This window comes from Rhincodon typus, chromosome 2, assembly GCF_021869965.1.
Source record: "Rhincodon typus isolate 14 chromosome 2, sRhiTyp1.1, whole genome shotgun sequence".
NCBI classification, from domain to species: domain Eukaryota; kingdom Metazoa; phylum Chordata; class Chondrichthyes; order Orectolobiformes; family Rhincodontidae; genus Rhincodon; species Rhincodon typus.
This window is the reverse complement of record NC_063333.1, coordinates 129,202,860-129,215,612: the sequence shown is the minus strand read 5'-3', so window position 1 is coordinate 129,215,612 and position 12,753 is coordinate 129,202,860. Positions and strand designations below refer to the sequence as shown.

At 41.4% G+C, this 12,753-nt stretch overlaps 1 protein-coding gene across 1 annotated transcript in view; it reads left to right on the top strand.

The window, feature by feature from the left end:
* Positions 1-10,137, top strand: part of LOC109910930 (collagen alpha-3(VI) chain) — a 102,760-nt gene extending 92,623 nt beyond the window's left edge. Inside the window, exons 25-26 of the mRNA XM_048608981.1 lie at positions 2,140-2,202; positions 10,054-10,137. Of these exons, the coding sequence (XP_048464938.1) occupies positions 2,140-2,202; positions 10,054-10,137 (147 nt within the window). The remainder of the gene's footprint in view (positions 1-2,139; positions 2,203-10,053) is intronic.
* The last annotated feature ends 2,616 nt before the right edge of the window (positions 10,138-12,753 follow it).

Sequence of the window (12,753 nt, the reverse complement as noted above, 5' to 3'; positions counted from 1 at the left end):
CCCCTCCCCCTTTTCTGATGAAGGGTCTAGGCCCGAAACGTCAGCCTCTCTGCTCCTATGATGCTGCTTGGCCTGCTGTGTTCATCCAGCCCTGCACCTTGTTGTCTCTAATGTTCTTGGGACCTGGGTTCAAATCCTGCCACAGTAGGTGGTGGAATTTGAATTCAATAAATATCTGGAATTAAGAATCTAATGATGATTATGAATCCATTGTCAATTGTTGGAAAAACCCATCTGGTTCACTAATGCCCTTTAGGGAAGGAAACTGCCATCCTTACCTGGTCTGGCCTATATGTGACTCTAGACCCGCAGCAATGTGGTTGACTCTCAACTGCCCTCTGGGCAATTAGGGATGGGCAATAAATGCTGTCCAGCCAGCGACACCCTCATCCCGTCAAGGAATAAAGAAAAAAATAATAAAATAGTACACTGAAGCAAAGCACTGGTGAAGTAAGGTGTTGACTTTGTATTATGGTCAGATTGTTTCACATTAGATTTGAGGCATGTCTTTTTCCTGCAATCTGACTTCCCCCTTAATTTTCTTTCTCATTGGCTTAAGCAAAAGGATAATCAGCATATTTTCACAAAAGACGCAGTACCCTCTGGCTGTTAATTTTAACTGCACAAGCAAAGATCTAGAGTATTTTCGTAAAACAGAAATCCTCATGGCCCTGCATTTTTCACCTGAATATGAAAATTTCTATCAAATCTGTTTCAAACAACCTTCATAGAATCAATCAATCATGGAATCCCTACAGTGTAGATGCAGACCACTCGATCCGTCCAGTCTACGCTGACCCACTGTAGAGCATCCTGTTCAGACACCCCTTACCTTACTCTTACCCTGTAACCCTGCATTTTCCATGGCTAATTCACTTAATCTACACGTCCCTGGACACAATGGGCAATTTAGCATGGCCAATCCACCTAACCTGCACAGCTATGGACTGTGGGAAGAAACCAGAGCACCCAGAGGAAACCCACACAGACATAGGGAGAATGTCTGTGTGGAATTTGCACAGTCACCCAAGGCTGGAATCGAACCTGGGACCCTGGCAGCAGCGCTAACCACTGAGCCATCATGCTGCCCTTTTAGACAATGCATTTCAGATCATTTCAATTTCTAGTGTTTGAATGTTCCTTCTGATTCTTTTGCCAGTTACCTCAAATCTGTAATCTTGGGGGTGGACAAAATGGAATTGGGCAGAGTGTGTGTGGTGGGGAGGGGCGGGGTGGGGGTGGGTGGGGGGCGGATATTGGCGGGGGTGGGGGTGTGGGGAGGGCCTTGAAACAGTGCACAATGGAATTCTAGACAAGGTAGCCTTTGGTTGGACCTGCACCCAGCCAGGAACAGAGATCTGCTGCTGAGTGTGTGCCACTGTGTTGGGAAACTTTAGACCAACCAGAAGATCCCAGTCAGCTTTTATTACCCACCTATTAACAAAGGTTTTAGAACTGAGGTTGGCAGCCCTGTGAGCTCGGAACTTCCCTCGATCAAAAGGACTTACACGGAGAATGGGGTCAGGAAACAGGCACGTTAGCTGGTACTTTGGCTAGTGCAAGTATTTTTGGATCCTCTTTGCCTTTTTTCTTGACCTTGGCAGAGCCCATAGATCCTCTCCTATGTCTCCATTTAGAAAGTTGATGGTTCCATACGTTTCTTTTTAAACAGCTTTATGAATTGTCTTGTTTCCTTCGAAAGATTTATCTCTCTGTTACTGCACTTCTGTTTAGAATTGTACCATTTAGTTTGCAATATTTCAATGTAAAAACTATTGTTCCTGACTCAAATCTTGAAAATATTCATAAACAGAAGACAGGAGTATCCAAACTGGTAGTGAAAATTTTAAATACAGCTTCTATTTATTAACTCATTTGTTAGTTCTGATATTGATGCCACTGAATTTCCGGTCAGTTATTTTTAGTTTTGGTTTATAGGTGGTACAGTATTAATTTTTTATTGATAATGGACAATATTGATACAGGAAAAGTCAGGAGACTGAGGAGTAGTGTCTGATTTGACACTGTGTGATGATTTCCAACATGTCAGAAATTAAAATTTCCCCACCTGAACTGTAACTTATAGGTTAGATTTGACTGGTTTTCTTCACATATTATGCACCTTTAATTATTTTCCAGGGATCTGCAGGAACTGTTGGACTGGAAGGAGTAAAAGGAGAGCGAGGATTACCAGGGATTCCGGTTAGTAAGAGTTTTAATGTGTTAATATATTACTGTATCATCTAGTGGCTTTAGATTCAAAGTTGTGTTTCTCAAAAGTTGAGGATTCGTTCCTGAGGTATTTCAAGTCATAGAAAGCAAGTTTCTGGAGAGCTGGGATTTGTAGGATTAATGGGTTAATGAGGCTTAGTTACTGTCAAGAGTTTGGCAATAGGTTTTTAACCTATCCTTGATTACATTGAGTACATTTTTCCCTCTTTGAGATTGCATGTTTGAGAGTAAGAGTACATTGATACATTGTAGTGAATGGCCTGAGTATGATACGTGAAATAATTATTTCTTATCTAGAAAGTAAAGGACTTACATATTATAACACTTTTTACCACATGAGGACACCACAAAACATAACAAAGAAAGTACAGATGTCACAGCCAATTTGCACAAAGGTAAACGGCTGGATACACTGTTTCAGTCACATTTGTCAAAGGATAAGTATTGAGCAAGAACCTATCCCTGCTTTTGAAGAAGGGAATGAGAACGTTCACATCCACCTGAGAGGACAGATGGAGCAGCATCTACAAGGGCAGCAGCCCTCTCTCCTGTTTGAATTGTTAGCCTAGATATTCATGCTTTAGTTTCTGGAGTGGGACTTGAACCCACAACCTTGTAACTCAATGGCATGGGTGTTATCCAGTAAGTATCTGACTAATATAAGTGGAGGCCATAGACGGGAAAAGTTGTCACATCTTTGGGCTGGAAGGGGAGTTGTAATTGTGACATTTTTGCATCTAACCTGATCCCAGTTTCAAACAAACACAAAGAATGCTGGAGAAACTCAGCAGGTCTGGCAGCGTCTGAAGAGAAAAATAGAGTTAACATTTTGAGTCCAGTATAATTCTTCAGAACTGAAAGAAGAATGATACTTATTGAAAAGTCATATTTATTTACAGCTCATTCAGAAGACCTATTTTGTTTGGAGATCACTGGTGACCTTGACTGTCAAAGTACTTAAGAGTCAGTCAGTAAAGAAGAGGCATACTGGGTTTGAAATGTTAACTCTGTTTCTCTCTTCACAGATGCTGCCAGAACTGCTGAGTTTCTCCTGCATTTGTTTCAGATTTCTAGCATCCACAGTATTTTGCTTTAAACGAATCGCAGTTTCTACTGTCTGATCCTTTCCTGCCAAGCCTGAGATTCCCAAGTTTTGGAAAACAATTTTGTGTTAATCAGGAATAAATCATTGCATGAAATTTATTTACAGCTCATCCCGAATACTAACTTCCTTTTCAGATCATTAGTTAAGTTTTTGGTCAAAGTACTTAAGATTCAGTAATTTTTTTTGGATGGATGCGGAAAGTTATGGAAAGAAAGAAAAAGAAACAGAAAGAACAGATGTAATTCATATCTTTTAAAATGGCAATGCTGTGTTGACTCTAATTTGACTTCTGAGGCAATGTTGTCCCAGAAAACAGTGTTTTGTTGGTTTTGGACAAAGATTTCTTGATATAGTAGCAGTTGGCAATCCCTCACTGAAAGGATCTGCCAGAAGACATTAGTTAACAACAGACGTTGTCATGATAAAGTGCATATTTACAACTTTTATGAACATACTGATGCATGAACATATGAATTAGAAGCAGGAATTGGCCACTTGAGCTCGCTCTGTCATTCACTAAGATTAAAACTGATCAGATGACTCGTCATTCCAAATTACCTTTCACCCACTTGCTAAACAAGAATCTATCTACTTCTGCCTTAACAATATTCAAACACTGCTTCCATCACCTTTTGTGGAAGTGTTCCAAATGCTCTCAGCACTCTATGTAAAAAGCGTTATCCTCATCTTTGTCTTAAATGGACAACCCCCATATTTTTAAACAGTTCCCTCTAGCTCTAGGTTCTTCCACAAGAGGAAATCTTCTTTCTACATCTAGCTGTCAAGACCCCTCAGCATGTCGCAGATCAATCCGCCCATCTCTTACTGCTCTCAACTCAAAGGGATACAAACTTAGCTTGTCCAACCTCAAAATGGGCAGTTGTCCAGAATGGACAACTACACATTTCCCCACATTATACTCCATTTGCTAAATTTTTGCCCATTCGATTAATCCAATTATATGCCTTTGTAACTTCTTTACAGCTTTACTTTCTTAAATATCTTGGTGTCATCAGTAAGTTATCTTTACATACTATCTTTGGTTCCCTTCAACAAAGTCATTTATATAAATTGTAAAAGGTCGAGCGCAGAGGACTGATCTCGGTGGCACACCACATGTTATGTCATGACAACCAGAGGGAAAAAAAGATCCATTTATGCCTACTGTCTATTTTCTGTTAGCGAGACTATCTTCTATCCAGGCCAATACGTTGCTACTGATACTGTGAGCTTTTATGTTCCATAATAACCCTTTGATATGACACCTTATTAAATGTCTTCTGGAAATCCTAGTATGTTACATCCACAGTGCCCCTTTATCCATATCACTTGTTACTTCTTCCAAGAACTCCAATAAAATTAGTCAAACATTATTTCCCTTTGACAAAATCATGTCTGATACGTCTGATTACTTTACAGTTTTTCTAAATGCCAATTCAAAATGCTGTAACTTCTTCAATTAAGACATCTAACATTTTACCTTTAATAGATGTTAAGGTATTTGTGCTGAAGATTTCTGTTTTCTATCTCCCTTCTTTTAATAAAATGTTCCATTTTCTTACTTTGTAAGCAATAGAGCCTTCTCTGAATCAAGTAAATTTTGAAAAATTAAGACCAATGTATCAACTATCTCACTTGAATAAAAGCAAAATACTGTGGATGCTGGGAAGCTGAAATAATAGAGAATGCTGGAGAAACTCAACAGGTCTGACAGCATCTGTGGAGAGAGAAACAGAGTTAACATTTCGAGTCCAGCATGAGTCTTCTTCAGAACTAGACAGTAGTTCTTAACTAGTCAACTAGTCAACTCATAAGAAGGTGTAGAGCTGGATGAACACAGCAGGCCGAACAGCATCGGAGGAGCAGGAAAGCTGATGTTTCGGGCCTAGACCCTTCTTCAGAAGAAGACTCATATCAGACCTGAAATTTTACCTCTATTTTCTCCAATCATCACAATGTATCAGTCTAGTACTGCCTGCTGTCTGGTTCCCATTACAATGTGCTTTTAAGATTATAAGACTGAGACATACAAGCAGAACTAGGCCATGAGGCTGATCTCATAATCTTCAACTTCTCTTTCTTGCCTTTTCTCTATTACCCTTGGTTCCCTTACTAACTCAAAATTTGTCTATCTCAATCTTGAATATATGTAATGACCCAGCCTTTACAGCCCTTTGTGGCAAAAAATTCTACAGATTACCCTCTAATGGAAGAAATTTATCCTCATCTCTGTTCTGACTGGGTGACCCTTTACTCTGAATATATCATTTCTCGTCCTAGACTGAGTCATAAGGGACAACAGCCTCCCTGCATCCATCCTGTGAAGACGCCTAAGGATCCAATTAGGACAGGAGTTGCTTTGATTTAACACATCTTTCAAAATTTGATCCTTCCCTCCCACTTTTTAATTTAAAACCCTTTATATTTTCCTCATAAGTGCCTCATTAGAATACTGATCCCAGCAAGGTTCAAGGGTAGGGCATTGCAACAGTACAATTCCTACTTTCCCAGCCCCATTACCAATGCCTCATGATGTTGAACCCACTTCTACCATTTCAGTCTTGGAGTCATGCATTTATTTATCTAATCCTATTTGCCTAATGCCAAATCGCATGTGGCTGAGGTAAAAATCCAGAGATCATTACTTTAGAGTTTTGTTTCTTAATTTCTTGCTTTTTCAAAACTTCTTATTTTGTTGTTGGTGCCTTGATGGACCACAATAGTTTAATCCTAACCCTTCCGTTACAAGTTTCTGTCCTGCCCTAAGCAGATGTCGTGAACACTGGCAGTGGCAATACAGCCTCAACTCTTTGCTGCAGAGAACAGTGTCAACACTGTATTAACGTCTAGTCAATGATATTTCTTCTTGCTCTCTTCCACCTAAATGGCTTTCTTTGCTGTGGTACCATGGATGGTTAACTATTCAGCCCACAGCTCTCATTCTCATCCCAACAAGCTGAAAGAACCTTAAACCTGTTGAGCAGTTACAAAGGCTGAGGTTACTGCACTCCTGCCCTCTGGTTCCCTTTAGCTGCAGACACAATGCCTCATTACCAGCCACTGATCAAATCAGAAGATCCTACCCTAAGGAGTGTGACCACCTCCTGGTGCAAAATACCTAGATAACCCCCACACCCTGATGTATTGCATATGTTGATGATCTACAGCTTGTCTTTCAACTCAATGGTCCTGAGCTGAGTTCTTTGAACCACTTAACTGCAGAGCTGGAACATACTGGCACTCATAAGCTGTACCATGCTGCAGCCACGATATATTACCTGTCTTGGCACTTTTAATTTCCTACAATCAATTACTTCTATTTTTATTCAATTAACCTTTCCTGAACAACTTTAAATTTTAGAAACAGAATAGGCAATAACCTCTTGCCAGATACTCATAAGCAGCTCGATTCTTCATCTACAGTAGAGCAACAGCCAATTCTTATAGAGAAAACTAATTATGAAAAAAGCACCTTCTTCCCCTAAATCTCTTTCCCAACTCTCAGCACAGTGTTTAAAGTTATCTTCAGTGCTAAGTCGCACTGATGGCCCTGTACTCATATGCTCAAAGTTAGTTCAGCCCCAAGTATAGAAAGAAAATGTTTAAGCCAATTTCCTTAATTAGCTAACCTAACTGGTCTTCGGTGAAGGGCCTGCATACCTTTGCTTAAGCCTGGATGTAATTTAGAATTTTATTAGCAAATTTCAGTTAAATGTGAAATACAAAGATAATTAAAAAATAAAGAAATTAAGATTCCCCTTACTCATCTGACTCCTAGGACTCTGTTCAAGAGCACACTCAATCTGCCTTAGTCTGTAACTTCTAAATTTTCACTCTGTAGCCAGTAGTGCACTGCTCTTCTCTCAGTTCCCTTCAATACTATTAAGATCCCAAGCAAAAAGTTACTATTAAACTGACAGGCCTGTCATTAAAAACATAAGCTGCAGTTTCTGTCAATTGCCATTGGCCCAACTGATGGAAAATTTGCAGAATAGTGACAATTTGCATTTAAATTACACCTTTATCAGAATAAAACTTATCAAGGTGCTTCACAATCAGAGAAAACCTGCCACCAAGTCATATAAAGAACTAACTAGACAGGTGAGTAAAAGCTTGGTTAGAGATCAACATTTTTAAGAAACATCTTAAAAGAGGGAGAGATGGACAGGTGTAGGCAGTTCCACCCAACTAGACAATAGTAATGCAGAGATAACAAGGGTAGAGCTGGATGAACACAGCAGGCCGAACAGCATCAGAGGAGCAGGAAGGCTGATGTTTCGGGCCTAGTCCCTTCTTCAGAAATGGGGGAGGGGAAGGAGGTTCTGAAATAAATAGGGAGAGAGGGGGAGGTGGATAGAAGATGGTTAGAGGAGAAGATAGGTGGAGAGAAGACAGACAGGTCAAAGAGGCGAGGATGGAGCCAGTAAAGGTGAGTGTAGGTGGGGAGTTAGGGAGGGGATAGGTCAGTCCAGGGAGGACGGACAGGTCAAGGGGGCGGGATGAGGCTAGTAGGTAGGAGATAGGGGTGGGGCTTGAGGTGGGAGGAGGGGATAGGTGGGAGGAAGGACAGGTTAGGGAGGCGGGGACGAGCTGGGCTGGTTTTGGGATGCGGTAGGGGGAGGGGAGATTTTGAAGCTTGTGAAGTCCACATTGATACCATTGGGTTGCAGGGTTCCCAAGCGGAATATGAGGTGCTGTTCCTGCAACCTTTGGGTGGCATCGTTGTGGGACTGCAGGAGACCCAGGATGGACATGTCGTCTGAGGAATGGGAGGGGGAGTTGAAATGGTTTGCGACTGGGAGGTGCAGTTGTTTAGTGCGAACCGAGTGTAGGTGTTCCGCAAAGCAGTCCCCAAGCCTCCGCCTCCCCCTCTCTCCCTATTTATTTCAGAACCCCCTTCCCCTCCCCCATTTCTGAAGAAGGGTCTAGGCCCGAAATGTCAGCTTTCCTGCTCCTCTGATGCTGCTTGGCCTGCTGTGTTCATCCAGCTCAACACCTTGTTATCTCAGATTCTCCAGCATCTGCATTTCCTACTATCTCTGAAACAATAGTATTGCAGTGTTGGAAGTGATTAAGCAGGGCTACGTTATCACACCCTGTAACTCTAAGCAGCATTGAATGTTGTCTGAAAAATTCTTGGATTTATACCAAATGGAGAGCCTGGATTTCAATTCTCCTATACTTTACTCCAGTTTTGTTGTACATTTTTTGTAGATTCTATGTGAGGGGCTCATGGATATTTTCACAGGGGTCAAAGTCAGCTGTTCATTCTTAGCTCATGCCTTTGTTGCTTCTCTCCCTTACCACAACCCACCAGGATAATCTTCTCCTATTGTTCCTTGTTGCATGAGCATCTTTTTCTGCACTCAAAACTATCTCCTCTCTTGTTTCCTTGAACTTATGATGTCTATGAAACCCACCACCTACTCCCTAGATCCTTTTACCAGCAATTTCATCTTTGAACCTCTCTAATCAGGTGTCCAGCCTTTTCACAGTATGGAAGTTGGTCCTCATCAAAGTCACAGTTGACAGTCTTTGTGACTGATTGTGATATACTATCCCACTACATCCCTCTAGAGTTACCTTTTAAAACATTGACCATTTCCAATGCTACACCTCTATTGGTCAGGTGGGAAGAACTTCCCTTACTTGGTTCCATTCTTTGTAAGAGAATCATCTGCAATAGCTTCTCTTCTCATTCTTGTGCTGTTACCTGTAGAGTGCCCCAAGCATCTACCATTGGTGCCCTCCTATTTCTCCTCTAAATGTTGGGTTAATGCCATCAGCTGAAAACATGGCATCAGTTTCCACCTGTATGCTGATGACTCCCATGTCACTCCTCCACCAGCACCATATTTATTAGACTGCTCATCTGACATCCAACTCTGGATGAACAGAAATTCACTCTGACCAAAAATTAGGGAGACTGAAGCCATTATTTTTGCTGCCTGGCACAATCTCTGATCCATACCCACTGACTCCATCCCTCAGCCTGGCAGTTGTATGAGAATAACCCAGAACATTCCCAAGCTTGGTGTCACATTTGCATTCAAGGTGACTTTGCGATCCTATGGATACACTATTATTATGATGGCCTGTCTTCACCACCTTAACGACTCAAAATTTTACTCTGCTGCAGCTCATCTGCTACTGAAATCCTAACACATGCCCTTGTTGTATTTAAACTACCCATTCCATAACATCCCTGGACAGCGTCTCAATTTTAACCCTCTGTAAACTTCACATCATTGAAAACTCTGCTGCTCCTGTCCTACCTGGCACCAAGTCTGGTTCACCCATCACCCACTGAGTACATTGGCTCCTGATCCAGCAAAGCTACCATTTTAAAATTCTGATCCTTATTTTCAAATTCCTCCATGTTCTTCCCCTTCTCGCTTTCTGTAAACTCCCTACCTCAAAGATGTCTGATCTTAATTATTCCGCCATTTGTGCCAAGTTCTTAAGCTGCTAAATCCGGTCCCTAAGATTCAGTCTGTTTTATTTTTTAGGATGCTCCTTAAAATCTGAGCTATTATTTTAGTAAGTTGCCCTAGTATGTCCTGGTGATTCAGTGTCAAATTTTAATTTGATTATGCTCCTGTGAAGCATTTTGGGGTGTTTTTCTATGTGAAAGGTGCTGTATAAATTCTAATTATTGTTGATCCCTGGTTGACCAGAAATTGATTTATTTTTAGTGTTATTGCCTTGTGTTTCAGGGTGCTGCAGGATTGTTTGGCTTCAAGGGTGCCAAAGGTAACCAAGGACTCCAAGGGGGAAGGGTACGTGGAACAATCTCTTAGCTGTTAATTAATGCCTTGTAAAATGGTACTTCTAAACAGATCAACTGAAAAACTCAGAAGGAACAATTTCCCCCAAATCAAAATTCACCTTCTGACATAGGTAACTTAACTAAATCTGAAGTAACAATCTCTTTATAAGTTTTACTGGAATAGCTTTCTGGATTTACAAAGTACAGAGAATGCCCAATTTACGAACTTCTGAATTATGAATGCTTGTATTTACGAACATGATGCCAAACAGGAGTGTAATTTTAAAGACGCGATGTATGAAAATTTCTCATACTTATAAAACAACTGCTCTACATTGTCCTGCATTGTATTCAGACCTGTGTACAAATTGACTAGTGAACCTACATTCAGAATGGAACTGGTTTGCAACAGGGCTACTGCTTTGATGTTGCTGCAGGCAAATGCAGAGAACAGCTGCAATACCACTGACAGTTACCATGGGAATGGTAACAGGTTTGTGAACTGATATGTTCCAGTTCTAAATTCAGTTTATCTAAGATTTAATATCATGCGAATTGAGTTGCTTGCATCCTTGAATGCCTTGCTAATTATCCTATAAGCATGTTCAAAATGTGAGCTTGCACCTTTCCAATTTTAACATAATGAAGTAAGTAGCATTTTGGATCAAAGATTGAGTGCGTGTATACATGACATACAGCTGTTACACATTTTCTCGGGTGCATTGACTTAATTTTCAGACCACAATTTATGTTGACAATGTAAATATTTATTTTTTAGCTCAGATCAAAGTTATGGAAATTTGCAGGGGGTTCCCTCCTGTTGCTAACATCATTATATCATAAACAAATAATAGATTTTTCTCTGGCCTGTTTGACTCAACCATTATCACTCTCTCCTGAGTCAGAATGTACGTTCAAGCCCAACTTCAATACCTAAGTACATCAGAATCAGAAGTGAAACTGAGGCTGTCTGCCTAATTACATAGTTACTAATATGACTATTTGAAGAGAAACAGAGATTGCCAAGCATTGTATGTAATTACAAATTGCTACATAGTTGAATTGTTGTGAGGCCCTTTGAGTTGATTTTATCATACATAAAATGCTATGTAAGAGCAAGTGCTTTGTATAGTTTGGAGCTGGAGGAACACAGCAGACCAGACAGCATCAGAGGAGCAGGAAAGTTGACGTTTCAGGTCGGGACCCTTCTTCAGAAATGGGAGAGGGGAAAGGGAGCTGGAAAATAAACATAGAGAGGAGGAGTGTAGCTGGGGAAGGTGGGTGGGATGGTGATAGGTGAGTGCAGGTAGGGAGTGGTGGGGATTGGTTAGTGAGGTAGGAGGGGCGGATAGGTGGGACAGAAGATGGACAGGTTGTGCCAGGTCAAGGAGGCGAAGGTGAGAGGGAGGTTTGGACATGGGATGAGGCTGGGGTAGGGAGATTTTAAAACTGGTGAATCCCATGTTTAGGCCATCGGGCTGTCAGCTCCTGAGGCGTAATATGAGGTGTTGCTCCTCCAGTTTGCGGGTGGGGTCATTGTGGTACAGGAGGAGGCCCAGGATGGACATGAGTGAGAGGGGGAGTTAAAATGATTGGCGACTGGAAGGTGTTGTCGTTTGTTGAGAACAGAGCGCAAGTGCTCTACAAAATGGCCTCTGAGTCTACGGAGAGGAGGCCACATCGGGAGCAGTGGATACAGTAGACCAAGCATACCTTTCATATCAGACATCTGCCAACTTGGTGTACCTTCCTTGACCTGACACAATCTGTCCATCTTCTCTCCCACCTATCTGCCCCACCCATCCCACTGACCAATCCCCACTGCTCCCTACCTGCACTCATCTATCACCATCCCACCTACATTGTCCAGCCCCACCCCTCCTCTCTGTATTTATTTCCCAGCTCCCTTCCCCCCTCCCCATTTCTGAAGAAGGGTCCTGACCCGAAATGTCAACTTTCCTGTTCCTCTCATGCTGCCTGGCCTGCTGTGTTCCTCCAGCTCCACACTGTGTTACCTCTGACTCCAGCATCTGCAGTTCTTGCTTTCTCAGCTTTGTATAGTTTCTGATAAAGCTGTAAATTTATTTAACCCAGCACATTTGTTGCTGGACACGCTTGCAAGATGTCTCAATTATTGCTCACATATCACAAAGAAGTAATCTCCACCAATTACACCAAACTTGCTTGCTTTCTTTTTTTCTGAAATATAGTTCACTCCATTTTGTTCATTTAATGGTTGAGATTTGAGCGTGTCATCTAGGCTGCTATTTCAATGCAATACTCAGGGAGTGTTGCACTGTCACAGCGCCATCTTCAGGATGAGACATTAAACCAGGGCCTAGCCAGCCCATTCAGTAAAAGAGCTCACCTGAAAAGCCAGAGGTGACCTGGACAATATTTATCCCTCAACCAATGCCACTAAAATAATTCATTCTGACCCATTATCACATTGCTAATTGTGTGGAATTGCTGTGCACAAATTGATTGGCGTGTTTATTGCAACAATGACTACACTTCGAAAACACTTCATTAATTGCAAAGTACTCGCGAGATGTCTCAATTATTGCTGACATATTGTAAAGAAGTAATCTCAACCAATTATTACCAAACTTGCTTATTTTCTTTGGATATATTGGAGTCAGTCTTT